Source organism: Orcinus orca, chromosome 4, assembly GCF_937001465.1.
Source record: "Orcinus orca chromosome 4, mOrcOrc1.1, whole genome shotgun sequence".
Taxonomy (NCBI): domain Eukaryota; kingdom Metazoa; phylum Chordata; class Mammalia; order Artiodactyla; family Delphinidae; genus Orcinus; species Orcinus orca.
Genome location: NC_064562.1, coordinates 92,428,751 through 92,455,548, shown reverse-complemented (window position 1 = coordinate 92,455,548; position 26,798 = coordinate 92,428,751). Strand labels below are relative to the sequence as shown.

Sequence of the window (26,798 nt, the reverse complement as noted above, 5' to 3'; positions counted from 1 at the left end):
ATCAGATGGTCCCCATAGGAGACCAAGCCTGGGAAGGTTGATAATGTTGAAATGATCACTGCTGTGAGTTACTGGGCTAAACTGAATGCAGATTTTTTTCTTCGTTGAAGCAAAGTTCCCTTGAACTTCAAAGCCACTGAGCATATCGGCCCCAAAGTATGGATTTCTTCCCACCTAAGCCCTCTCCCTCCCCAGCCCAGGGATCTGGGAAAACTTCATCCTTCTGAGCCTGGCTCTTCCACTGTAAACTGGAGAGATGAGATGAGATGATCACCCATGATCCATCAGGTTGCATTGAAATTTCTGTCCCCCACTCAGCTCTTCTCATCTGCCTGGTTCTACTGCCTACGCTTTGCACAGACAGTGAATGGTCAAGGACAGTCATTAACTTCCCTCCACTTCCATATTTAAGATGGACTCAGTGGGACTGGTTTTCCATGTAAGAACAACACAAGTATCAAAGTACTGCTTTTACTCTTTAGAAATGTATTCAGCCATTTCTAAATCAAGCCAGGTGGTCCCATCCATGCCTATTTGAGGTGCAGCTTCTGTTTATAAAGGCCAATGAATCCCATTAAGGGGCTTCCATCAAATTTGTGATCCTTTTTCTTAAAATATATATATATATGTGTGTTTTGCCCTGAAAAAAATATAAGCTATGGAGAAAAATTAACTCGTGATACCTCAAGTTTCTCACCATCCTCTCCTTCCATGGAGAGTTAACAAAAGAATGAGCCATGCAGAGGACTGCGAATAAAGCAGCACATCATCAGGGGAGGCCCCCACCGGACCATCACTGCACTGCCTGTCACCAGAGTTCAAAAGCAAAAAGGAGAAAAGCTTGCCTTTCCTCACTGTTAGAGGAGGAAATGAAAAGGCCCCGAAGATCTGGAGAGCTGACCTTGTGCCCGGCAGTGGTCCTGAGGAGGGAGGGTGATCCATGAGTCTTGGCAAAAAGGAGACTTTTATCCCAGAGCAAAGCCCCAGCCCAGCAGTAGCACGGTGAGGTGAAGAAAATTCAGTCCACACTAGCTCTTAATATAACCCCTCCTCTGATCTGTATAATAAAAAGAACTTAAGTTGCAACACTTTTCAATCGCCTTGTTACTAATTCTGATTCCACTTCCAGTAAGAGGGGCATGTTATTTCTAAGGCCCTCTTAACACACACAAGAAAATGGCCCAAATTCCTAAGGGACTTGCCAAATATCTATTTCTGAGATGTCATCAGACTCCAAAGCTCTAATGTTCTTAAGAAGTAAAAAGTGAGTTACAGTATCTAAAAGTGATGCTTGAGGAATGGGCTAATAACTAACTAGGACCCCTGAGAATGGGATGGAAATTATTGATAATAGTGAATAGTGAGTTAGTGAATACTAACTCTGTGCCAAAGCCTGATTTAAGAACTGTACACATGTATTATGTCATTTACATCCACCACTACACCCTACACCACTTGAAAGATGAAGAACCTGAGGCTTGGAGAGGTTAAGTAACTTGCTGAAAACAACTGGTAGTTAGTGGCACAGTTAAAATTAAACCTAAGCAGTTTAAAACTCAGCTCTTAATCACTAAACTAAATGACCGAAATAAGAATTAATAGAATAGCTTCAATAATAAAACGATTTAAAACAGAGATATCTAATATGATGAATTTCTGTTTTGATAAAAAAATATTTTCTGTAAACTTACCAAATCAACGTTTTCAATAAGATACTACCATAAACTGAAAAGGGGGGTAGATACTTCAGAAACATGTGCGAGAGAATGCTTACGATGGCATCATTTTTAAAAAGCAAAAGCCCAATGATAATGAAGACAAGGCAGTGGCATTTGGAGGCTGAAAGCAATTTGATTTATTTAACTTTGAAGAACAAAAGCTTATTCTTCTAAGAAGAAATCAAAACACATTTTCTGTGGAAAAAAGAAACCATTTTAACTGCATTGCCAAAATAAATCAGGCAGAGTGCAAGTCAGATCTAGCTACAAAAAAGAACTCAGGCAAAGGAAACAGGGGGGAAATAATAAAGGGGGGAAGAAATGCCAAACAGCAGATTTTGTTTTTTAAAAAGAGAAGGAGAAAGAGAGAGAAATCCTAAGTCTAGTTGGTGGTATCAGCCACTGAATTTTCTTTTTTTAAAGAAGGAAACCTAACCAATGAGTAGATATTCATTTGCATTTGAATATTTGAATCAGTTCTATATTAAAACAAGGCATTCCAGTAAAATAGCTTGGCCAAAAATTCAAATTTAAACAAAAATATTTTTCAGGAAAAAAACACAACTCTAAAACCTGTATTAGACAGTCCAAAAGGTATATAACACTCCTGTCTTATTGTATTAGTTACATCCCAGTGCAGATCTTCCTATTCAGCTCAGAACCAGAGATCTTCTGGGCCTAGAAGGAAAAACTTCAGGATCTCTCTTGTTGGAAAATCAAGTCACATTAAATCGCCCAAACATACTCTTTCGGAGGATGAGAAATATTAAGAAACCAAGCAAGAAAAATTTTCGTAAGTACATACATAGTTTTGAGTGTCAGTGAATAGTCCTTTCCCTCCTTTCGCAGAGTCCATTCTCGGTTGGGCTCATCAGACATCATCACTCAGCAGGTCCCAACCTCAGCGGGCTCTAACCACAGGACCTGTTTTTCCTTGGACCTGGCTGAGTGGTGAAGTCTGGGACTCCGGGAGCCAGACTGCCTGGGTTGGGCTCTAAACTCTACCACATTCTTGCTGGTAACTCTAAACAAGTTGCCTCAACTCTCTCTGCTTAAACTGGCACCTACTTATTGCTGTTGTGAGGATTAAATCAGTTAATACATGGAATATGCCTTCTAAAGCATGCCCGGTACATAGTAGATACTCAATACGCAGTACGTCTTATAATTAAATTAGTCCATCGGCATTTGTGACATTATTCTCTCTACTTTTGAGTCTGTTTGAAATTTTCCATAATAAAAATTATTTTTTTAATTCCAAAATTGATTACAATTATGTTGAAGGCTCGGAAAACACATCCCCTTTCTGAGGTCACTCGTGCTCGTTGCACCTTTGGACGGCACAGCACCACTGAGAGCCAATGACATGCCAGATGCTCTCCTGGCACTCGCCTTCAATCGATGGATTTAATATCCTATTTCACATTCAAGGAAACCTGGAGTAAGGGCAGTTAAGGACAATTTCCAAGCGGCGAAGCTATGATGAGAGCCCAGGTCTCCTAATCAAATCCAATGCTCTTTCACAAAATCCCGGTAAGATGATTGCGTGCTTTGCAGAGAGTATCAAGTTGTAAACCAGTTAGATGTGGTCAGGATTTTCAGATGACTGGATCAAATCCAGATACGGACAGAATTTGGACCAAGAAAACTACCTGAGCAACCCTAATTCTTTTAACCTTCCCAGACCTTGAGTGCCTCCCTCCGGGCACGGCACTTTAGCAAGGCTGGAATCTGGCTGAGCCTAACCCAGGATCACCTTGCGCTTCCTGCCCGAGGGCAAGCAGTGTCTTCTTACCCACCTCTGCTCTGTCTCTCAGCACACTGCCAGGTTGATGACTCATATGCAGAACTGTCATTACAACTCATGCTTTCTCTTTCTTTGCAGCTAAACTGGCCGGCCTTCCTCACCTTAGACTTGAATAGCCACATACGTCTCGTCCCAGAAGCCAAATCCTCGTGACTTCAATCAGAATGTTTCTCTAATTTACCAAAGTCACTCAGGATTCCAATTCTAACATCTAAGGTACCATCTACTCTGTGGGTAACACTTTCTGCAATGATGGAAAATGTCTGTATCTGGCAGACCCTAGTCATCTATGGCTACTGAACACTTGAAATGTGACTAGTGCAATTGCAGAATGAAACTTTTAATTTTAATTAATTTAAATTTAAGTAGCCACAGGTGACTAGTGGCTACCATATTACACCACCAGGTTCCAGATCATTGGTGGAGATGTTCCTCATTCATGGATCTAGGGCTGCCCCTTCATGAGCACCCCAGGACGGCAGAAGAGTGCAGCTGGTCTTACAGTCACAGACCTCAGTTCAAATCAGCTCCTCTTTCCAGTCATGTGATCCATAACATGTAATTTACCCTTTCCGTGCACTGGTTTCCTCATCTGTAAAGCTGGGGTAATAGTATCCATCCCATTAGGAGATGTTTATATTGGTGACATGCGAGATACATCTCAGTACAACACCCAGAAGACTAGAATACTGAATTGACATTAGCTGCTTTTATGATCTTCATCATCCTCTTCGTTTTCCTAAATTCCTCTTGGTTCCCTTCCCAAGGCACCAGTAACTGGCTGAGAAGCCAAAGACAGACTTTTCTGCTCCATGTCTCTTCTTTAAAGAAAGCCTCTGTTGGGTTCCTCAACTCAGGGGAAGCGGCCAGATCTTCCCAAGGGCGAAATGGCAAGAACCAGTGCTGGAAAGCTATCAGAGCCCCTGCGTCTTACAGAATTCAGGAGCACAACTCTTCCAGATGACTTCTGTTTTGTTTTTTTTGTTTTGTTTTTTTGTTTTTGCGGTACGCGGGCCTCTCACTGTTGTGGCCTCTCCCGTTGCGGAGCAACAGGCTCTGGACGCGCAGGCTCAGCGGCCGTGGCTCACGGGCCCAGCCGCTCCGCGGCATGTGGGATCTTCCCAGACCGGGGCACGAACCCGTGTCCCCTGCATCGGCAGGCGGACTCTCAACCACTGCGCCACCAGGGAAGCCCCCAGATGACTTCTGGATCATCCTCAACCCCTCTGAGCCCGGGCAGGTTATCAGGAGCTTCACTCAAAAGCCCCTTCTCCGCCAAACTGGCCACTTAAAATAATCAGTAGCACTGACTGGGCATTTCCTATCTGCCAGGCCCTGGGCTTCCCATGTTATTTCCCTGATATCGCATTGCCATCCCTCAAGGCAAGCAGCATCATTTTTATTTCTCAGTGAGGAAAGTGAGGCATAAAAAAGCCCAAGCACCTTGTCCAGGTCCCAGGGCTAGTGAGTGGGGAACGGGAACCTGAACCAGGCAGCCTGACTCCAAGGCTCAGGTTCAACCTTGCTGTTTCCCTGTACCTTCTAGGACCTGGCTATTCCTCTCCCCCTTACCCCGCCTCCCCCTCCCTTTGGAAGTGGAACCTCTTCTGCCTTAACATTCAGGCTCTGACCGTTCCATTGGAGACTTTGGAGCTGGTCACTCCTGAGTCCTCACACTCATCCTTTTACATATAATAAGTAACATGAAAGGGATGAATGGGACTCAAGCCAGAACAGAAAGCAAAGAAGATAAAGGCTAAGCCAATATCAAATTATCACAGGCTTTTTTTTTTTAAGTAATATCTCCCAAAGTTAAAACTGCCAAGCCAATAAGTATTCACGTTTGCTTTTGAATTGCTTCAAAATATTTGGTGGAAGGAGTAATACTTCTACTGGGGGTATTTTAGAACTGTGACACATCAGACAAAACTGGTTTCCAACTCAAAGGAAAAAAGCATTGCTTTGCTTGCTCAAGCCTTTTTCAAATCACAGTTTACCTAGAAATGGCGACAAGATTATATTTCATTTGGCCTGCGTGGTCGTTTAAAGGATTTTTAACAGGCCGCCAACATTTAAAAACCTGTTGATTTCACCTGTAGGGGCTTCCCTGGTGGCGCAATGGTTAAGAGTCCGCCTGACGATGCAGGGGACACGGGTTCGTGCCCCGGTCCGGGAAGATCCCACATGCCGTGGAGCGGCTTGGCCCGTGAGCCATGGCCGCTGAGCCTGCGCGTGCGGAGCCTGTGCTTCGCAACGAGAGAGGCCACAACAGTGAGAGGCCCGCGTACCGCTAAAAAAAAAAAAAAAGTCTAGATTTCCACTTTTTTGCCTAAGATCTAGCCACACTAAGTGCTTCCTGCCTTGTGGTAATGCAAACCCTAACAGATGGGTTATGTGATTTCTAGTTTGCTCCAGTCCCCACCACTCCACATTACCCCCTAAGTAATCCTCCCCACTCATTATCATATGGGCCAGGTCCCTGGAGGCACCTGTGTTGATGGGCTCTTCACAAAAAGCTCTGGGCAGACAAGTAATGGTGTTCCGACCCCTACAGCCTTACCAGCTCCAGGAAAGTACTTCTCATTTCCCTGCCAAGTCACTCCCGTATTACCACAGACTCCAGGGAGGCTCTGGGCACCTTCTCCCTGCCATGTACCACCCACCCCCAATGTCGCCACAACTTCAACTTACCTGCTACTCTGTGCCACTTCGCTCTCTCTTCAGGGGGGTCATAGACACCTCCCCATTGACGCTGTCGGTCCCACTAAATGACATTAAACTTCTCCGCTCCTTCTGATTTGACTTGTGTTCCACTTTCGTAACTCTAAACCTGAGTGGGGGAAAGAGGAGATGTGACGGGTTTTGCTTTTCCACTGAACAAGAATCATGAATGAAGTAAAAATCATCCACCTGGAGGATCCCAAACTCAGCCAGAAGTTAGGACAGCAATGAAAATCACCATATTCACATACACACATGACTATATATAAAATAGATAACCAACAAGAACCTACTATATAGCGCAGGGAACTATACTCAATATTTTGTAACAACCTATAAGGGAAAAGAATCTGAAAAAGAATATATATATATGTATTAATATATACGTATTATATTAATATATATATAGCTGAATCACTGTGCTGTACACCTGAAATTAACATGACATTGTAAATCAACTATACTTCAATAAAAACTTTTTTAAAAGGAAAAGAAGGGCTTCCCTGGTGGCGCAGTGCTTGAGAGTCCGCCTGCCGATGCAGGGGACATGGGTTCATGCCTGGGTCCGGGAAGATCCCACATGCCGCGGAGCGGCTGGGCCCGTGAGCCATGGCCGCTGGGCCTGTGCATCCGAGGCCACAACAGTGAGAGGCCCGCGTACCACAAAAAAAAAAAAAAGAAAAGAAAAGAAAACCACCATATTCAACAGGAGGAACCGTCCTGCCAAAGCTCCCAGCCGATGTTCACTCAACACATCAGACTCTGCTGCACAGTTTACAGAGCATGGGAAATGCACTAAGAAACACGGGTACTCAAATATGAAACAGCCTCAGAGCTGTGGTTTCTAACAAGGACCTGGGCTTAAACATCAGCTGTTTTAACAACAGAAGGCTGGATAAAAGCCTGACCAGTTTGCAAATCTGATGTTCACTAGGGAACTGTCTTCTCAAATTTCACCCAGCAGAGGGTCTACCTCTATAAACAGGGCCCCAGACACACATTTATCAGCTTCAGTCGGGTGGCAGAGTTTTTGTGTCTGCATGAGTTTTGTCTGGGTTTTTTTGTTTCTGTTTTTGAAGCAAATTTCGGTTTTCATTAAGGGTTAAGGAATTTAAGAAAGAGATTTTCCTTAAGAATTAAGAGAGAAGTTAAAGAAATGTACTCAGTTGGACGGCTTTTCTCGTCCATCACCATCAAAACCCTAAAATCTTTCGCAGCAGTTTCTCTCTAGTCTTGGTCTTCATTTCCCTCAAAACCATCTAAAATAAATTCTCCTTGTTTGTCCAAAATGAGCTCACCCACCAGAAGGAGGAAGGAGACTCTGAAGCAGTGAACGGAGGATCAGGAAAAAAGTTGTCACCACAAACCTATTCGGTCAAACTTTAAGACTCTCTTTAAGCAACACTTGCTGAAAAGCAGCCTGTAATCACTCAGCAGTCATAGTATTTATTCTATCTCCAAGACGGAGAGTTGGATTGGGGGCGTTTAAAAAAGCCATGTTGAATCTGAGTTGAAAGTTTCAGCAGATTTTTTTTTAAAGCAAACAAAATACACTTTGTCCAAACAAGTTACAGGTTCTCACCGCATTCCACATTCATAAGTTCCCATGACTCTGCTCTGAATAAAACAGTGTGGTCATGAGTTGCACTGTTTTGTTATAAGTGGCAAAGAGCCAAGGAGTCTTCTCCTTGTTGCTTGTGCAACATATGATGAAACTCAATGGAATTCAAATAACAGTAATAATAATAGCCAACAATTCTTGAGTATATAATAAGCACCAAAAACTGGTCTAAGACCTATACCTGAGTCACCTTATTTAGTCTTCACAGCAACCCGATAAGGTGAGTGCTACTGTCATCCCCATTTTATAGAGGGGAAAACTGGGGCACAGAGAGAAGTAACAGTTTGTAAGTAGTGGTGTCAGGAGTCAAATGAGGGTGACTCAGTGAGTCCAGGCTACTCTTCCCAGAGTTTGTCAGTAAGGAGAGAAGGATCATGTAGGCAACACTGTCAGCTTTTGCTCAGGGCTTCCCCAGTCTAGTGCCAGCAGGCATGCTCTCGACCATTACTCTCTACTGCCTTTGCACGTGCAGCACGAGCCTTGCAGTTCCTGCAGGAGGCTCAAAATCAACCAAAAATGCTCTGCATACCGTATCGTCAAATTGTTTATCACTTGAACTGCAAGATCTCCACATCACATATGGGTCACAGGTAAATGGAACTTTAGGACTGGGAAAGGAGGAGGTGAAGGAAAAGCGAGCAGTCCCAGGGGTCCACGTGGATCTTACCCGGCAGAGGCTGGAGAGCAGTGGACCAGGCTCCATCTCTTCCCTTCTTCCTGGCCGACGTTACCTACCTCCCTGGCCATTAGGTGTGGCCAAGTGATTGAGTTCCAGACAGAGGAATGTGAACAAGACTGAAATGTGCCACTTCAGGCCCATCTCCTGAAAAACCTCTTGTGAACAATGCTCTGCGTACTTTCTCCTGCTAGCAAATCCAGCAGAGGCCCAAGATGGAAAGGACCCAGGGCTCTGGGGGACTGCTTGAAGAGCCACCACTGATCTTGCGATTTCCACAAGTGAAATACAAATTTACATTCTCTAACAGTTGAGATTTGGGCTTTATCTATTAGAGCAAGTGTGATGGTTAATTTTATGAGTCAACTTGACCAGGCTAAGGACTGCCCAGAGAGTTGATAAAACATTGTTTCTGGGTGTGTCTGTGAGGATGTTTGCAGAAGAGATTAGCCTTTGAATTGGTAGATTGAGTAAAGATCACCCTCACCAATGAGAATGGGCATCATCCAATCCCTTGAGGGCCTGAACAGAACTAAAAGGCAAAGGGAGACTGAATTTGCTCTTTTTACTTGAGCTGACACATCCCTCTTCTTTTGCCATAAGACATGAGCATTCCTGGTTTCTAGGCCTTCAGACTGGGACCAGGACTAATACCACCGGCTCCCCTGGTTCTCAGGCCTTTGGACTTGGACTGAATTACCACCAGTTCTCCTGTCTTCTTGGCCTCCATAATCGTGTGAGTTAATTCCCCTAATAAATCTCTTACATGTGTGTCTGTGTGTATATATATATCTTATTGAGTCTGCTTCTCTGTAGAACCCTAATACAGCAAGTAATTAATTTGTTACCTTAATTAATACAAGCCACACCTGATCTTGCAATAGCCACCTCTTAGAATTCTTCTGCTGTTGGAAAAATACAGGACTCAGACCAGAAAACATCAAAGAAGCCCAGAGATAGGACCTGAGCCAGGCTCAGGAGAACACACTCTACGTTTAACGGGTGTACAAATCCACACAGCGCAGCAACTGTGTTACACAAACCCAAAGCACCCCCAGGACTCACCTGCCCACAGAGAGGACAGTAACTTCTCCTTGGCGCCTTGAGCGGCCCTCTTTGGCCTTGTTGGTGGGTTTTATGAAGTGCCATCGCTTGTGCCTACATCGATGACACACGTCCCGCTCGACAGCGCCACCCACTGTGTGCAGATGGTGGCCGCAGATGTGCTTCCCTGGGGTGCCACCTGGCGACAAGGGCCCGGGGCTCACAGGCGGGCTCCCAGGAGTGCTAGGGGTCGCCGGGCTAAGGTGGGAAAAAAAAAAAGGAAAAGGTCGAACTGGTTATTAAAAGAAATACCAGCTAAGGCATTCTCTCCCCCTGCAATATAAGAAGCAGGTTTAAATCAAAAGAAAAAAAATGCCTCTTCCAATTATACAAATGGGCTTCGTGAACTGATCTCAGGCAGCAGGTACTCAGCTCTTATGACTAGACAATGACAGTTCGTTTTAAACAGTAACAATGTGATTTATCACTTCCAGTATGGAATTAACTGGCCGGAAATAAACCACTGCTTCTAATGATGATGCACTGTTTGTCTTTCAAGTATTAGGTCTCTTTCCAAATGGCTGATCTCCCTTTGCATGCAGTCTAATTTCAAGTAAACTAATTTCTCACACATACCCAAGTTCCTCCTAGATCTCTAAGCTAAGAGATGCCCCGAATATATGTGCCCTGGAGGAGAGAAAAACTTAAATTCCAATCAAATTATCGGATGACTTAAGATAGAATATTTGATCCAATCTGACTATTGTGTCAAAGGAAGAAAGCTTTTAGGTCAAGACATCAAAAGTGATGCTCAAGACAGATGTTGATCATAGTAATAACAAAAATAGCTAACACTTAGCAGTCTACGCACTTGACATATATTAATTCCACTGATCTTTACAAAACCTTGAGGTAGGTATTATTAGTTTCCTCATTTTAGAAACTAGGACACTGAGCCTCAGAGCAGTTAAGTAACTTACCCAAGGTCACACAGCTAGTAAGCGACAGCTGAGATCCAAATCTAGAAAGACTAAATCTAGAAACCATGATCTTAACCATCATGCTACAGTGCTTCAGAAACAGGGGAGATCACTCTGATAACCTGGAAGAAACCCAGCCGTACCATCCAAAACACAAAAAGCAGAAGTATATATAGGTCAGATGCTGGCTGCTTTCAAAAGGCACGTGTCAAGGCTCTGGTCCACTAGGAAAGGAGGAAATAAGACAGGACAGGGCCAGCCCAACCAGGAATCAGTCCTCTGACCTGGTGTAGGTGGGGTGGGCAGGGCAGCACATAACAGCAGAGCCTGACTCCTGAGACTGGGCTGAGAGCCCAAAAGGCATATAGAAGTCTCATGACAGCATAAAGCCAGCCTTTACGCTGCTGGTAACCAGCCCACTTGCCCACTTCAAAAGTAGACAAAAAAATTTAACAACATTCATTCAACAAACGTTTATCTAGTACACGCTGCACACAAAACCCAATGACAGGGACTATAGGATGCCCTAAGATGACTGAGGCAAAGATTCGATGAGGTGACATGGTCCTAACAAAAGGAGTCTGTGGTCAGGGCTGGAGTGTGGCGGAAACCACAGCTCGTATGTCTCTATAAACTACACCACCAGAGCTCCTTCCACTGGCCTTCTGGCACTAAGTCACCTCGCTAAAATGCAGATCTAACGTGGCCAGTTTGACAAACATGTATGAAATAGCTAAGATGCGCTGGGTGTACCACCCACAGAGTAAGCAGGAAAAGGTCCAAACTCCTTGCCATGTCACTCAAACCCAACTTGCCTTCCTGGCCTTTCTTGCTTCTGTCCATAGCATGAACTCGGGCCACCCCAGACTGAACCTTACCGGAGGCATCCCACACTTTCACTCTCCCGGGCCTTTTGTCCTGGACTTTCTCTGCCTACAAGCAGCCCCTGCTTCTTGCCTCCACTCCCCACTAGACTTCGTCCTCCATGGCAACGATCTGTGAAGGCCCGGCTCCAGCATCATGCCCAGCACACAGCAGGCACTCAATAAATGCTCATGAAGCATGAAAACTTACATAGAAATACAGTTACCTATAATTAATTAGGAAGGACTATGATACTCAACCACCGTAACCTAAAACTGGTAATACAAGAACAGAACTTAGCAGGTGCCCCCAAACCAGCCTGGTTTTCCGTTTAATCATCATTGTTCATAGAGGTCTTTCGATGCCCGAGGTATTCGGTATTCCTCATAATATTCCAATTAAGTTGGTACAGTGGTTATCTCCAGTTTATAGATGATGGAACTTGAGCTCAGGGTGGTCGGTTAACTTGCCGGAGAAGAGGGGATCCAGAAGTGGTGGAGGTAAGACTCACCCAGGTCCCCAGCTCCAGGGCTACTCTTCCCTCTCGACACCATTCTCTAATGCAGCCGTTCTCAGCCAGGGGCGACTTCGCCCCCAGGGTACATTGACAGTGTGTGGAGGCGTTGGTTCTGGGATGTCACACAGCAGGAGAAAGGGACAATGGCATCCAGTAAGTGGAGGCCAGGAATGCTGTTAAATGTCCTACAATGCACAGGACAGTTCCTCACAGCAAAGAATTCCCTGGCCCAAATGTCAATAGTGCCAAAGTACAGAAACCTGCTCTAGCGGACAACTGAAAACGAAAGCCCCATAAAATCAGGGGAAAAGCACTCACCTTTCAGGATCACACAGGTTGTTATCTGCTACCATTGCCTTTAAAACATCAGCATTTGCTAAGGAAAAAAAAGAAGGTCAAGAATTAAAATGGGGGACATCCCTGGTTGCGCAGTGGTTAAGAATCCGCCTGCCAATGCAGGGGACATGGGTTCGAGCCCTGGTCTGGGAAGATCCCACATGCCACGGAGCAGCTAAGCCTGCGCGCCACGACTACTGAGCCTGCGCTCTAGAGCCCGTGCACCACAACTACTGAGCCTGCGCTCTAGAGCCCGCAAGCCACAACTACTGAAGCCCGTGTGCCACAACTACTGAAGCTCGCATGCCTAGAGCCCGTGCCTCACAACAAGAGAAGCCACCGCAATGAGAAGCCCACGCACCACAACAAAGAGTAGCCTCTGCTCACCGCAACTAGAGAAAGCCCACTTGCAGCAACGAAGACCCAACACAGCCAAAAACTAATTAATTAACTAATTTTAAAAAAGAATTAAAATGGAATCAATCATATGAGTGATCATAGAATTATCATATCAGAAAAACTGTTTGGAAAACACCTAATTGATTTCCTTCAGCTCACAAATGAGGCCCTGGGGCCCTGGAGAAGGGAGGGTCTTTCCCAAGAAAAACCCAGATGTGGCACCATCTGCCAATACTTTTCACCACGCAGGAATTTAGGGAGAGTGACAGAGAATCTATGCAAAGGAAAGCAGATCTACCACAGAGCTTTGTTTCCTACACGTCATTAGCAATATAACATAGAAGCCATATCTTTCTCCCCTTCTCAAACCAAAAGGAAACTGAATTTAACTCACTTTGCTAAATATGTCATAAAACGTATGTCTCAAGAGACCTGTATTTTAATAACTTATACATGCTCAATGAATTAGCCCTAAATTCTGGATACCCATGTAGTATCAAGTCTATCCCACATAGAACCAGGGATGAGAAAGGATTAATTTTCTAGGTGGGCCATTCAGACCATACAAGACCTTAACTCTAGCCAGATAGCTTTAAATTTCAAATGTTGGTCACACCCATCAGTTAAATTAGACTTCTAATGTTAACTTTTTTTAAAAAAACTCCAAATTTGTAGGGGGTGCCTAGGCTGTCCACTAAAGCAAATTGAATCTAAGCTTCTTGGGTGCCTACCCCACCGCCATGCACAGACACACATGTTCTTTTCGTCTTTTGTAGGGTGAAAAGTCTTAAGGATAAAAGACTGAAGTGAATGGTCAAGTTTCTCTTGGGTATTTCCAGGCAAGGCCAGATGTGATGACCGACTCCTGACCCATTCCCATTGATTTTTAAAACACTGTCCTCAGGACTAACCACAACAAATTCCCCAGAGACAATGAAACAATTTAAAAATCACTATTTATCATGTGAGCCAACACCAACATTATCATCTCAGATGAAATCCGAGAGGAGGAAAATTAACTCTATTTTCAACACTGCTGCTTTTAAGTGCTAATAGCTAAGGATGTATCCAGTGTTTCAACTTTTTTTCATTATTGCTCCACCCAGAAGCCTTTTTTTTTACATTTTTTCCCTAATCACCCTCCCATGAAACTATAATACTGCAGATATACACATTTATGTACTATACGCATATCTGTGTTTTACATATAAAACAGTAAGGGGGTTTTGCCCCCTACAATCTAATTTTCTCCCCTTCACAACCCTTGCAAATGTATGGGGTTTCTGAAGACATATTGATGGAGCATACCATCCTTTGCAAAAAGAAATATTTTCTTTGCCTTTCATGACTATCTGTGAAGATGCACAAATGCATATCCAAACACAAGTTTTGATCTAAATAAGACTCTTATCATTACAAAAACAGTGCTGAAATGGATCAGCAGTATCTTTTCCCACGTGACAAAAAAGGCACATTACCCTCTGTAAGACAAATTTAAGTACAGTCTCATCATTTTCCCTTTAATACTAAGAAGTCAGAACAATAATTTTCTTTCAGATAAAGAGTTTAGGGAATACACAATAATTTGCCAGTTGAGATTTATAGTCTGCCATCATTTACTAAACTTCAAAACTATAAACAGAAAAGAGGGAAAAATAACAACAAAAAAGGTATGAAAACAAAGATAACACTAATAGCATTCACTTATAAGAATGAGCTTTTCAAAAACAGAAGTTTAAATAGTCACCTGAGAAAATTAATTAATCAAAATGATGACCTCTGTTAGAAACATCAGATGATAAAATGCTGCCAGAGAGATTATGAAAATATATTAAAATCATTACTAAAACTTGTTTTTATGGGCTTGTGTTGTTTCTCATGTATTCATGTATTCCTGTATCTTGCCCTTTTTTCTTAGAAACAATAGTAAACAACCCCTTTGTTTGCTATGAGTGATGCTTTAAGCATAGACTCAAGTTTTGATCATTCATACCCATTGAGGGTGGGTGTGTGAGACCAACACACACATACACACGCACATACGTCCTTGTCTCTAGTCTACCCTGCAATCTATACCAGGGAGTAAATCTCAGTAAACTAACCCTTGGGAACATTTTTGGTTTCCTGTGATGAGAAAACTCTAACAGAACACCACCATGAGCACATAAACACATGCTTTAATTTGGCTGTAAAAGAGCAATAATCCAATTAAGTTCTAATGAATATATTTCTCCTCCTTGTGATTACTCATAACTCCAAAACGCCACAAAAGATGGTTTCTCCTACAGTTGTCAACATTCTGTCCAACAATTCTTCCCTTCATGGGCATCCAAAGGATGGGAGGAGTCAATTATAGGGCAAGCAAATCCGGTCAAGAACAGGGGAAATTTTCCAGTGGGCAGTAATTTCCAGAAACTGCTTCCTCTCTTCTTTCCTGAATTTCTGCCTGATAATATGCATAGACCAGTCAAAATCAGACAAGAAAAATGCCTTGTCTTCTCTCCCACTATTACTCTCTTCAAAGTTTTCCCTTACATTCAAGGCAAGATCCTGGTATGTACCAGTCACTGGCTAAAAGCTTTACAGACCCCATCATGTTTGATTCTCCCCAAGAGTGGGCAGAGTTATCATCCCCATTTTAAAGATAGACACTGAGGCCTAAAGACTGTAACTGACTGGCCAGAGCCCCACAGCTAGAAACAGAGCTAGAAACAGACCTAGATTCAAACCCTGGTCTATCTGACTCTGGGGTGGGTGCTTTTCACCCCGACCTACTCCAAGATAGAGTCTCCAAGTCTCTATCTAAATGATGAGTAGTTTAACAGTTCACAGGATGTCTGCATAACCATTATAGCAAGTTCCAGAGATCTACTCAGTAGTGATGGTAGTTTATGGAGGAATCCTTTTTGCCACCACACAAATTGAGCCCCAAGGTAAGAATGTCACCAAGGGATCCCTCTCTCTGCCTAGCGTGAATAACCATAACCAGGGCGCTTGGAGAGTAATCACAATACTCCGAATTGTTGCTGTTTTCAGACAGTGTCAGGGCCTGGCAGAGAAGCTCAGCTACGGAGTTGCAGGTACTTTCCAAACTTCCATACAGTGGAGTTGCAGGTACTTTCCAAACTTCCATACAGAGGCCACTGAATTGAAGACCCAAACGCTCTTCAATTCAGCTCTATTTAGAAAGGATTAGGAATTAGGGGGAAAATAATCAGTCTGCAGGCCAGCCAATAAATTCATCCTTCAAGAGATATTTATCTAAACAAGACTTGATTTGCAACATTCAAGACCTGATAGGTTTAAACCATAAACAAGAATGTCACCATGAGTACAGGTGAAATATTATCCCATTAGCCAAATTAAAAATGCAAAGCAGAAGACGGGTCATATATCATGACTGCAAATGTTTTAAAATATGTAAATGTAGGCAAAGAAAACATAAATAAACATGGAAAATGGTAATGGCTTGTACTCAATTTTATTCCTTTTTTCTTCAATGTTTAAAGAAAAATTATGTTATAGTGTGCTGATAATTTTTTTTTAAATAGTTAAATTAACCTCAACAGGGAGGTCTTAATTGATATTAAGTTCAGAGTCTGTTAATGACAAAGAAAAGAAAAATACATTTTGTTCTATAGAGAATTTAAGTCTCAAAGGCAAACTAAAAAAGCTAGGTTATCAACTGGTAAGAGACCCAAGTATGTATCTAATCCCCCAGCTGCTGTTTTGGCACAGGCTGGAAGCTAGAGAGGGCCACGGCTGGAAGACGGGTGTCCAGTGAGATCAGATATCTCCTGGTGGCCAAGGAGAACCAAGGCCACACAAAGGATCAGAGCCCCCAGCCTTCCTCACAGGTCACTGGAGAAATCACAGGCAGACAGATGAAGGCCCTGACAGGGAAGAGGGTAAAGAATAAGAAAGACAGAAGGGAAAGAACAGGGGAGCAGAGGAGAAAGAATGAAATCAGTGCCTTGGTATTATTCCAACATACCTACTGGTAATCAAGGCAGCAGAAACCAAAAGGCTACTTTCTGAAAGGAAAAGGACATAATTAAAAAAGAAAAGAACAGCCCTATAGTCTGTGAGTGTGGAAGGTGAGGAAATTATATAGTCTGCTTGCTCCAAGGACCCAAAGGCTTCTCGTCTGCTGTAATTAGGAGAAGGGGCCCACTGCTGGCACCATCCTGCCACATGCTGGCTGTGTGACCTTGGGTAATTTTCTTACCCTCTGGGCCTCTGTTTCTTCATCTGCAAAATGGGGTGATAACAGGATCTACCTCATAAGGTAGTTTGGAGAATTTAATGAGTTAATGTTTAAGAGTTCTATAAAACACCCCAGCTGTATACGTTGTCTCTTTGAAAGGAGGAAGTTTATCATCCGTCTTTCCTGCTACCACGAAAGAGGCAGTGACAGCACGTGGGTAAGTATAGACTCTGACGTCAGATGCTAGAGTTCAAATCTCAGGTCTGCTACTTGCAGCAGGGTGACATTGGCAAGTTAGTTAAGTGCTGTGGGCCTCAGTTTCTCAACTGTAAATTGGGAACGAAGTATCTGAATCACAGGGTTCCCAGAAAGCCCCTAGAACGAGCCTGGCGCATAGCAAGCACTCAGTGTCTACTATGAAGTTATACACGAGAACTGCAGCCCCCGGCAAAGTTTTCACAGCTGACTTATTTCAATCAGTTCACCTGTCAGTAACCCCCTCATGCAGCACTCACTAACTCAGCAACCACTCCAGCTCTCAGAAGCCCAGGTCCCAAATGCCTCCAAGCTCCCCAAAGCCCTGAAGGCAGTTTCGAAAGCACAAGGTACAGGAGCAACCTTACCCTGTGCACTTTTGTCATGGCTGGAGCTTCTATGCCAAGAACATATTTGTGTACTTCTTATGCAAATTAAAATCCACTTTTTTTATGTGAAAGAAATATGCACCACTGAGTCCTCAAGGACAGCATCACCAAATACTGTTCCCTGAACGAAGGTCTTTAGAAAACAGACATCAAATCCAAGTGATTGCTGTCTTGTTATTTTAAACACCATATTATTAAGTTTGGCTATCTGGTTTTCCATCCCATAGAAACTGAAAGCTACAAAGTAGAAGAGAGTTGAGGCAATGTTGTATAGATGAAAGAGACCCAGGTAAGGCCAGGCTGCTCCTTAACCATGTGACCAACCACTTGGAGTATTCCTTTCTTCATCTGTAAGATGGGTATAATAATATCAACTCCAGAAGAATATTTTGAGGATTAGATTATGCACATAATGCACCTAGATCTATGCCAAATACGTAAAACCCACTCTGTAAAGAACAATGAAAACTATGCTGAATCATGTGAAATTGCTGCTTCTCTTAGTCAGAACAACTGACCAGCAGCCCGGGCCAGGCAGATGCTCCAGCTGATAGTGAGGATATGGGGGCAGAGGAGCCCCGGGGAGCGGCTGGGGATGGAAGAGCATGTATTTACTGAGCAGCACGGAGGTATTTCTACTTTTGGACAAATGGCTCAGGTGCAGCAGTGCATGCTGCATGTGTCAGCACTGACCAGGGCACAGACAGAGCCCAAGGAAAACATTTTCTTTTAAATTCTCATGAGAATTCAAAGTATGGAGATCTGCGGATACTGGAGATGTCGACTGAAAATAATGCACGACCTAAAAGTTGAGAGGTTATGTTTTATTCAGTGGACAAACCTGAGGACCTAAGGCCGGGACACAGCGTCTCAGACAGCTCTGAGGGAGTGCTTTGGAGAGGCAACCCCAGGATATACAGGGGTTTTTGCAACAAAGACCAGGTAGTCGGAACATCAAAAGATGACTATTAATTAAAGAAAACCAGACATCTCGAGTTAAGGAATGTAGTTCTTTTCTATGTACGGGAAGATGCAAGAGTCTGGGTTCACTGAAGTCATTCCTTTGATGTGCACCTCAGCCCTCTGGGGCCAGTATCCTGTGCACCCTGAGTCTCCTCAGGGTGCCCCGCTGGGGCAGATGTGATGGCTTGATGGTTGCAACATCCTTTGTTTACTGACATGACAGGTGACGTTTTTAGTTCACAGGTATGTGGGTAGGAGCGCCACACACCTCAAAAGTCACTCGGGGTGCGGAATCTTATGGAGACAATCACCTTCAAAACAATGACCCTGATTTATCTAATCAAGATTAAACTAATCCTGATTAGTTTAGGAAGATGGGGAAGATTAGGAAGATGGGGGTTTAGAATACATTTCAGAGGGGAAAAAAGTGCTTAAAGCCATAAAGGTTAGACTTTTTAAAAGTTTTAACACTTAAGAATAGATCACAGAATGGGCAAATCCATGGAGACAGAAAGCAGAGGAGGGGTTACCAGAGGATGAAGGGAAAGGGGATGGAGATTAGGGAGTGACTGCTTAGTGGGTACAGAGTTTGGGATGATGAAAAAGTTCTGGAGCTAGATAGTGGTGACGGCTGTACATCATTGTGAACGTACTTAAGGCCAATGAATTGTCCATTTTAAAATGGGTATAACGGTCCATTTTACGTTATGCGTATTTTACCACAATATGTTTAAAAGCACAAAAAAAGGAATAGATAATATTTGAGTGCTTATTATACAAGCACTTTATGTGCAATATGTCACAACAATGCTATGCGGTAAATATTATTTTAGAGGAGGAAAGTGAGGCTCCATGATGTAATATGACTTTCCCCAAATCGAGGTGAGGCCAGGAATAAAAGGTAAGCCTCCGGGGCTGACTCTACGATGACTGACTCTTAGAAAACACTTCTATGAAACTCCCCTGGTCAGATAATGCTGGAAGCTGAGCTATTTGTGAGCTTAGGTAAAAGGTGTCAATAACTTCAGAAACATTGACAGGACAATCTATACAAATCATGACTCTTTGAAGCAGGTTTTTAATAAACCTACGAATACTGAATTGTTCTGGACACTAAAACAACCATACCTTCGTTTTTCATGATGTAGTGGACAATTTGCCCAACGGTGTCACTATTTTCGTTTACACTGTCGTTCAACTCTGAAAGAGAAAGGGGAGGGGAGGACAGGTTACAATTGGTCACTTGCATCAGGTCAACGAGATGTGCAATCTTAGAGCCCAAGACCTCTCTGAACAGTGTCCAGAAAGTTCAGCTGATCCCCATGGTGCCAAGAGCTCTGCTTTCTTCCTTTAACCCCAAGCTGCCTGACTGAAAGCACACAGTGACTTCCCTGGCATAAGAGGCATAAAAAGTATCAGAGTTGTCCATCGATCTCAAGTCCAAACACACACTCAGTTTCCAAGACAACAATTCCATGTATCTATATCAGTCCTTACAACTATTATTTCTCTCTCATCGTTTTGTTAAACCCTTAAGGGAAATGGAAAGAAAAAAGACATTTAAAAGAAAAACTTCTTGGATTTTATTTTAATTGCAGATGTACCATATAAATTTAGAAAATTAATTCGTTTCTTAAATTGGGTAATTATTGGGCTTCCCTGGTGGCGCAGTGGTTGAGAGTCCGCCAGCCGATGCAGGGGACACGGGTTCGTGCCCCGGTCTGGGAAGATCCCACGTGCCGCGGAGCGGCTGGGCCCATGAGCCATGGCCGCTGAGCCTGCGCGTCCGGAGCCTGTGCTCCGCAACGGGAGAGGCCACAACAGTGAGAGGCCCGCGTACCGCAAAAAAAAAAAAAAAAAAATTGGGTAATTATTCGTCTGTGTTTTTACAAGACTCTTCTTTTAAATGTACTTCCAAATGATCTAAATGTTGGTCACAGTTAATTGCCTACAGACTCAGTTTACTTTGAGAGACTCTGCACATGGGATAGTCCTTGAAAAAAAAGAATCAAATCTCCACCCTGAAACTGATCCTTATAATTTGCTTCCATAACACAGGAAGGAAGAGGGAGGGTTGATCTAGCTCGCAAAGAATGAATCAAGGTGTGCGGTGTCCTACCCGTGTATCTGGAAAATGGTCTTCTCGATCCAAGCTGCTTGCTCTCGTGAATACACATGTTTGGTTGCACAGTGCACTTGCTAATGGCTAAGCCGACCTACAGAGCATCTAGGAAGGAGGAGGGGGAGGCCCCGCCTTCTGTTGACAAACACTCAGCCTTGGTTTGCTCATAAGCTCAAACATGACTCATCCTGCGACCGCTCTCTCTCTGGCTCAAAGGTCAGTGGGGGTGGGAAAAACCAACAGGGCGGCAAGCTGGCAAGGAATGAAGAAGCTCCTGCACTCTGCCCTTGGGGCCGGCTTGAAGGCTGACCTACTCCAACTGTAACCTTTCTGCAAAAACTATCCTTTGAGTGGCTGAAAGGGATAAGGAGAGTTACCTACTACTCCCCAAGGCCCTAAAGGGTGGTTGGAAAGTACATCTGTGGAGAAAACAGGATTTCATCTCTCAGCGTTTTCCAAACACAATCCAGCAACTCCACTTTAAGAGGAAAAGCTGAGACGGTCTGAAGTCAATACGAAAGCACCAGCTCTTGCCACATTTTCACTGCAATGTTCACACAACCTCTTACTTAATAAACATAGACTCTAACCTCGTAGATTTAAGATAGAACTCCCCCAGCAAAAGTAACAGCACAAAAATAGTGAGACGTATTCAGTTTTCCCATTGTTCTCATTGGAATCTAATTCAATAATAGTAAGTGGCCATGTGTGACAAACACCAAATATATATTCTCTATAAATTTCACAATAATCTTACAAGGTGGAGATTATTGTTCTCACTTAAATTAAAATTTTAATTAAATTAGTATTAAATTAATGAAATTAAATTTAAGTTAAATTATACATAGCAGCATATATAACATATGTAACTTGCCCGAGGCCACAAGGCAAATAAGAGTAAATGATTTAGTAGGTATTTAATAAATGAAAGCAAGGTTTATAACTCTAGGTGTGCTTCCTGTGAAATCTACATTGACACTACACCACACCATCTGCCTTTAAGATGGATCATTTTGTAAAAGTTGGCGAGGATGCAGAGAAAAGGGAACACTTCTGCACAGCTGGTCGGAGTGTGAACTGGTGCAGCCAGTGTGGAAAACAATATGGAGGTTCCTCAAAAAATTAAAAATAGAAGTACCCTATGATCCAGTCATTCCATTCCCAAAGGAAATGAAGATTTATATGCACTCCCATGTTTATTGCACAATTATTCACAATAGCCAAGATATGGAAACAACCTAACTGCCCATCAAGGAATGAATGGGTAAAGAAGATGTGATATATATATAGATATATATATAGATATAATGGAATAGTATTCAGCCATGAGAAAGGAGGACATCCTGCCATTTTTGACAACACAGATGGACTTTAAGCACATTATGCTTAGTGAAATAAATCACACACAGAAAAAGACAAGTACTGTATGTTATCACTTGTATGTGGAAACTAAAAAAGCCAAAGTTGTAAAAATAGAGAGTGGTTACCAGGGCATAAGGGATAGGGAGAGAGTGAAATGGAGCAGGGCCCTGTGGTCTATACGCCCACGTCCTCTGCCTGCCTTTTGCCTGTGGAAAAACTGTAGCCAAAGAATAAGTTTAATCAGAGAAGTGAGAAAATGCAGAAGCAGTGAAAAGCAGTCAAGCAGGACAAGACAATAATAGTCACTAAGCAAAGTCAAGCTAAAGCAAGGACCTCTAGTTCCTTCTCAAGGGCTGTAGATAATATTCTGAGCCGTATCCTGTGAGCTGTCTTGTAGATACTGAAAGCCCCACCAGGTGGAAGAAGTTAACTACATGATGACCGGGCTGTAACCACGACATAAGCTGCCACAATTCTGAGAATTGGCCTCAAGGAAATGGGAAAAAACTGACCCTGGAAAGATTAACTGCACTTAAAACAATCAAGGGCTTCCCTGGTGGCGCAGTGGTTGAGAGTCCGCCTGCCAATGCAGGGGACACAGGTTCGTGCCCCGGTCCGGAAAGATCCCACATGCCGCGCAGCGGCTGGGCCCGTGAGCCATGGCCGCTGAGCCTGCGCGTCCGGAGCCTGTGCTCTGCAGCGGGAGAGGCCACAACAGTGAGAGGCCCGCGTACCGAAAAAAAACAAAACAATCAAGATGGGCTTCCCTGGTGGCGCAGTGGTTAAGAATACGCCTGCCAATGCAGGAGACACGGGTTCGAGCCCTGGCCCGGGAAAATCCCACATGCCGCGGAGCAACTAAGCCCGTGCACCACAACTACTGAGCAGCTACTGAGCCTGCGCTCTACAGCCCGTACTCCGCAACCAGAGAAGCCACCGCAATGAGAAGCCTGCGCACCACAACGAAGAGTAGCCCCCGCTCGCTGCAACTAGAGAAAGCCCGCGCACAGCAACGAAGACCCAAGGAAGCCAGAAATACATGAATAAAATAAATAAATTTATAAAAAAAAAACAATCAAGATGACACTGGTCAGACCACCACATGACCAATTTCAAGATGACTGTCAGAGCTGACTGTGCTGTTTCTTCATGTAGCTCCCTCCCTTCGTCTATAAAAGCTCTTTTACCCCCTGATGGTCAGGGGCGAGGGGTAGTCAGCCTTTGGACAGGAGTCCATTAACCCTCTCCCCTCACCCCCCGGTTGCCAGCACCCAAAATAAACCACCAACGTGGCCTTATTATTGGCTTTTGAGCAGCGAGCAGCCAGACACCACCTTCGGTTACAATAGGGCAGATGTTGCTTAAGGGTACAAACTTAGAACAAATAGTAAATAAGCCTTAGAGATCGAATGCACAGTATAGTGAATATAGGCAACAATATTGTATTATAATCATCAAACCTGCTCAGAGACTAGAACTTAATGATTTCCACCACTAAAAAGAAATGACAATTACGTACTGTGATAGAGGTGCTAAATATCGCTACAATGGCAATCATATTACAATATACAAATGTATCCGATTGACGTGTTGTACACTTTAAATTTACATAATGTCAATATATAAAAAAAGATGGATCATTTGCCTTATAGAGATGGAAAATATACGTTACTGGTTTCTGATTTAAAAATCGTCTGCACTCACATTCCCATAAAAAGAAGCCAGGTGATTTACCTATCTTTTCAACCTTTTCTTCTTCCACGTCTTGCTCAGCTTCTGTTGTACAACGATAGCCTTTCTTCTTAAGCAGGTGGCAGATGAGGACGCCGAAGAGACCCATGATGAAGAACACAGGGACAAGCGCGTACGCAATGTATTCTGGGTGTCCATTTCCATTGTTCGTGGGCGAGGGCGTCGTCTCAGTTCTGGAGTGTAACGGGCGGCTGCCATCATTGTCTGAGGAAGAAACATGCACAGCTGCATCAGACGTCTACTGGGGACAAGGAAACTCTGACAACCTTGGGAAATGTTCCTGTTAAATGTCAGTCTGCTTCCAAAACCACGGGCCATGCAGCGACTGGCAGGTCTGGCAGGACAGGCACACAGGCTTGTGCTGAAACAGTCTTGAGTTCCCATCCTGTCCCTGCTACTCAGCACCTGGGTCCCACCCTGGGTAATTTTTTCTTAATCCTCTCCAAACCAGCCTCTGCTTCTTCCTTAAAAGAGTACCTACACAGCGTGGAGTGAACGTACAGAGTTTCAGTGAAGGGTCCACACAGAGCAAACACACCATCACTAGGTGGTATCACAGCAGACTACCTAGTGGTTAAGAGCACAGACTCAGGAGCCTTGTGGTCACATCCTGGCTCTACCGCTTAGCAGCTGTGTGACGCTGGACGATGACTTAATCTCCATGCCTTGGTTTCTTGTAAAATAGGCACACTAATAGTAGCTACCCACCCTTCTAGGCTTGTTATGAAGATTAAATAAATGAATACATGTAAAACATCCAGAACCATTTCTACAACATAGTAAATGCTCAGCTTGGCTCAACTACATGCCAGGCACCATTCCAGGCATCTGGGACATACCCCTGAGCAAAACAAAGATCCCTGTCCTCATGGAGTGTATGTCCCAGAAAGATTTAGTAAACTGACCGATCTAGCGTATGAAAAAAGAGAGAAAAATCCACGACGGCATCAAGTTTTGGCCCAGGGATACAAACATAAAAATGGAAGCACATGCATTTGTTTGTTTACTAACCCAAATTAGCATTTATGGCATGACCATTATGCGAAAAGCACCAGCTGGGAGCTGGAGAGAGAGTGGAAAATAACACAGCATGACCAATGCCATCTTGGAGCTTGTAGGGTAGTATCGGAAACAGGCATAAACAAGTGAACAGCTGGGCAGGCATGAGAGATTGGGAGAAAGGCCGAGGAAGGTATGCATTGGGGCATTAAAAGAAACAGTAATAGTGGGGACCTATTTTATGACTTCAAAAATGGGGCAGCTGGGAAGGGGGCATCTTTGGGAGAGAAGGAGACATTTGCTTTTGGACAAGTCAAAATGCCACATGGACTTACGCCAGAGGCAGCCGGATATCTGGGTCCAAGAGCATGCTACGTAGGCTCCCAAGAAGTTCCCAAATATGGGGAACTGAGTCACATCTATGAAGGAGTGAGAGGGAAAAACAGTGAGCCTGGTTCATACAATCATAAGATACGGCCAGTTAAGATAACGGAGAAAGAGCCGACTGTGTGGAAAATCAACAAAATACCAGTTCACACACATAAAATGAGAAGGGAGTTATCAAACAAAGGAGAAGGGACTTCCCTGGTGGCACAGTGGATAAGACTCCACGCTCCCAATGCAGGGGGCCCAGATTCGATCCCTGGTCAGGGAACTAGATCCCACATGCATGCCACAACTAAGGAGCCTGCCTGCCACAACTAAGACCCAGCACAACCCAATAAATAAATAAATAAATATTTTAAAAAAACAAAAACAAAGGAGTGGGTCAGGTAGGATATGGAGTAAAGAAAAATGTGGCATTTCACTGAAGTGAAGTCTCACTATTTGGGATAGTCAGATTCTGAAGTAATAAAATAAGCTTTTCTACATCATGGAGATTCACACATATTGCTTGAGAAACCCAGAAACTGGAAAGCTAGATGCATTTAACTATAAACTCTCTCAAGAGTATTTTGATGAAAAAAAAAACCAAAAAATACCCCTGTGTTGTAATGATTACATGGGGACAGAGACTAGGTGTGAAGTGACCACATTTCTTTACTGCAGCAAATAGTATCAAACAGAGGCCACAGGACAAAAGGCTCTCTCACTTTCGCATGGAACTATCCATTATCTCTGAACATGAAAGGAAATTGCTGGTTTCTCAGGTTTGTAAAAGGTTGCATTCATTATTTTATCATGCAACCTCTAGAATTTGGCATAATCTATATATTTTTTCTGATTTCTCTTCCAAGAATATAATTAATAAATGAATGAATAAATAAATAAGAGAATACACACACACACTTCCTTAAACATATGCAAATATATAATCTAAATTAGGGTTTAACCTCAAGATTTACTTTCAGTAAAACCCAGAATATTCAACTCCTTTTATAATTCTAAGTGTGTTATTTATTAATTCCTTTTTAAAAACACATATGCCATGCAACAGGAATAGGTAAAGCAGGCAACATGCTAAGACTGAAAGAGTTTTACTCAGAATTGTGGTCTGTTTCAATCTGGAGGTGATAATAAATTCTCTTTGGGAAGAAGTAGAAACAGAGATGAAAGCAGAGGGGCTCCAAATTGGAGCCAAACAGCTCCTCCTGAATCAGGTGGTTGAGAATGTGTGTTCATCATTAATTTGACATCTAGCAAACTCTTGCAAATACTATGTATTTACAGTTTGTGATTTACAAACATATTAGCAGTCATTTAATTTCATAATTATTGCACCATGGAAAAAACTGAAGAAGATATGAATCTAAATTAGTGAAACATGAATTACAGAGATGCACTGTAGTTAAAAAAAGGTCAGGGCTTCCCTGGTGGCGCAGTGGTTGACAGTCCGCCTGCCGATGCAGGGGACACGAGTTCGTGCCCCGGTCTGGGAAGATCCCACATGCTGCGGAGCAGCTAGGCCCGTGAGCCATGGCCGCTGGGCCTGCGTGTCCGGAGCCTGTGCTCCGCAACAGGAGAGGCCACAACAGTGAGAGGCCCGCGTACAGCAAAAAAAAAAAAAAAAATGTCAGACTGCCTGGCATAAATAACAGCTTGGCCAATTACTAGGCATGTCACCT

At 43.4% G+C, this 26,798-nt stretch overlaps 1 protein-coding gene across 2 annotated transcripts in view; it reads right to left on the bottom strand.

The window, feature by feature from the left end:
- Nucleotides 1–26,798, bottom strand: part of RELL1 (RELT like 1) — a 71,348-nt gene that overhangs the window by 17,479 nt on the left and 27,071 nt on the right. For both annotated transcript variants that reach the window (XM_033421640.2, XM_004266229.3), the window contains exons 2-6: nucleotides 23,716–23,937; nucleotides 19,626–19,697; nucleotides 12,267–12,324; nucleotides 9,609–9,845; nucleotides 6,217–6,355 (exon numbers count right to left, since the gene is read on the bottom strand). In XM_033421640.2, coding sequence (XP_033277531.1) covers nucleotides 6,220–6,355; nucleotides 9,609–9,845; nucleotides 12,267–12,324; nucleotides 19,626–19,697; nucleotides 23,716–23,937 — 725 coding nt within the window. In that variant the 3' untranslated portion in view covers nucleotides 6,217–6,219. The remainder of the gene's footprint in view (nucleotides 1–6,216; nucleotides 6,356–9,608; nucleotides 9,846–12,266; nucleotides 12,325–19,625; nucleotides 19,698–23,715; nucleotides 23,938–26,798) is intronic.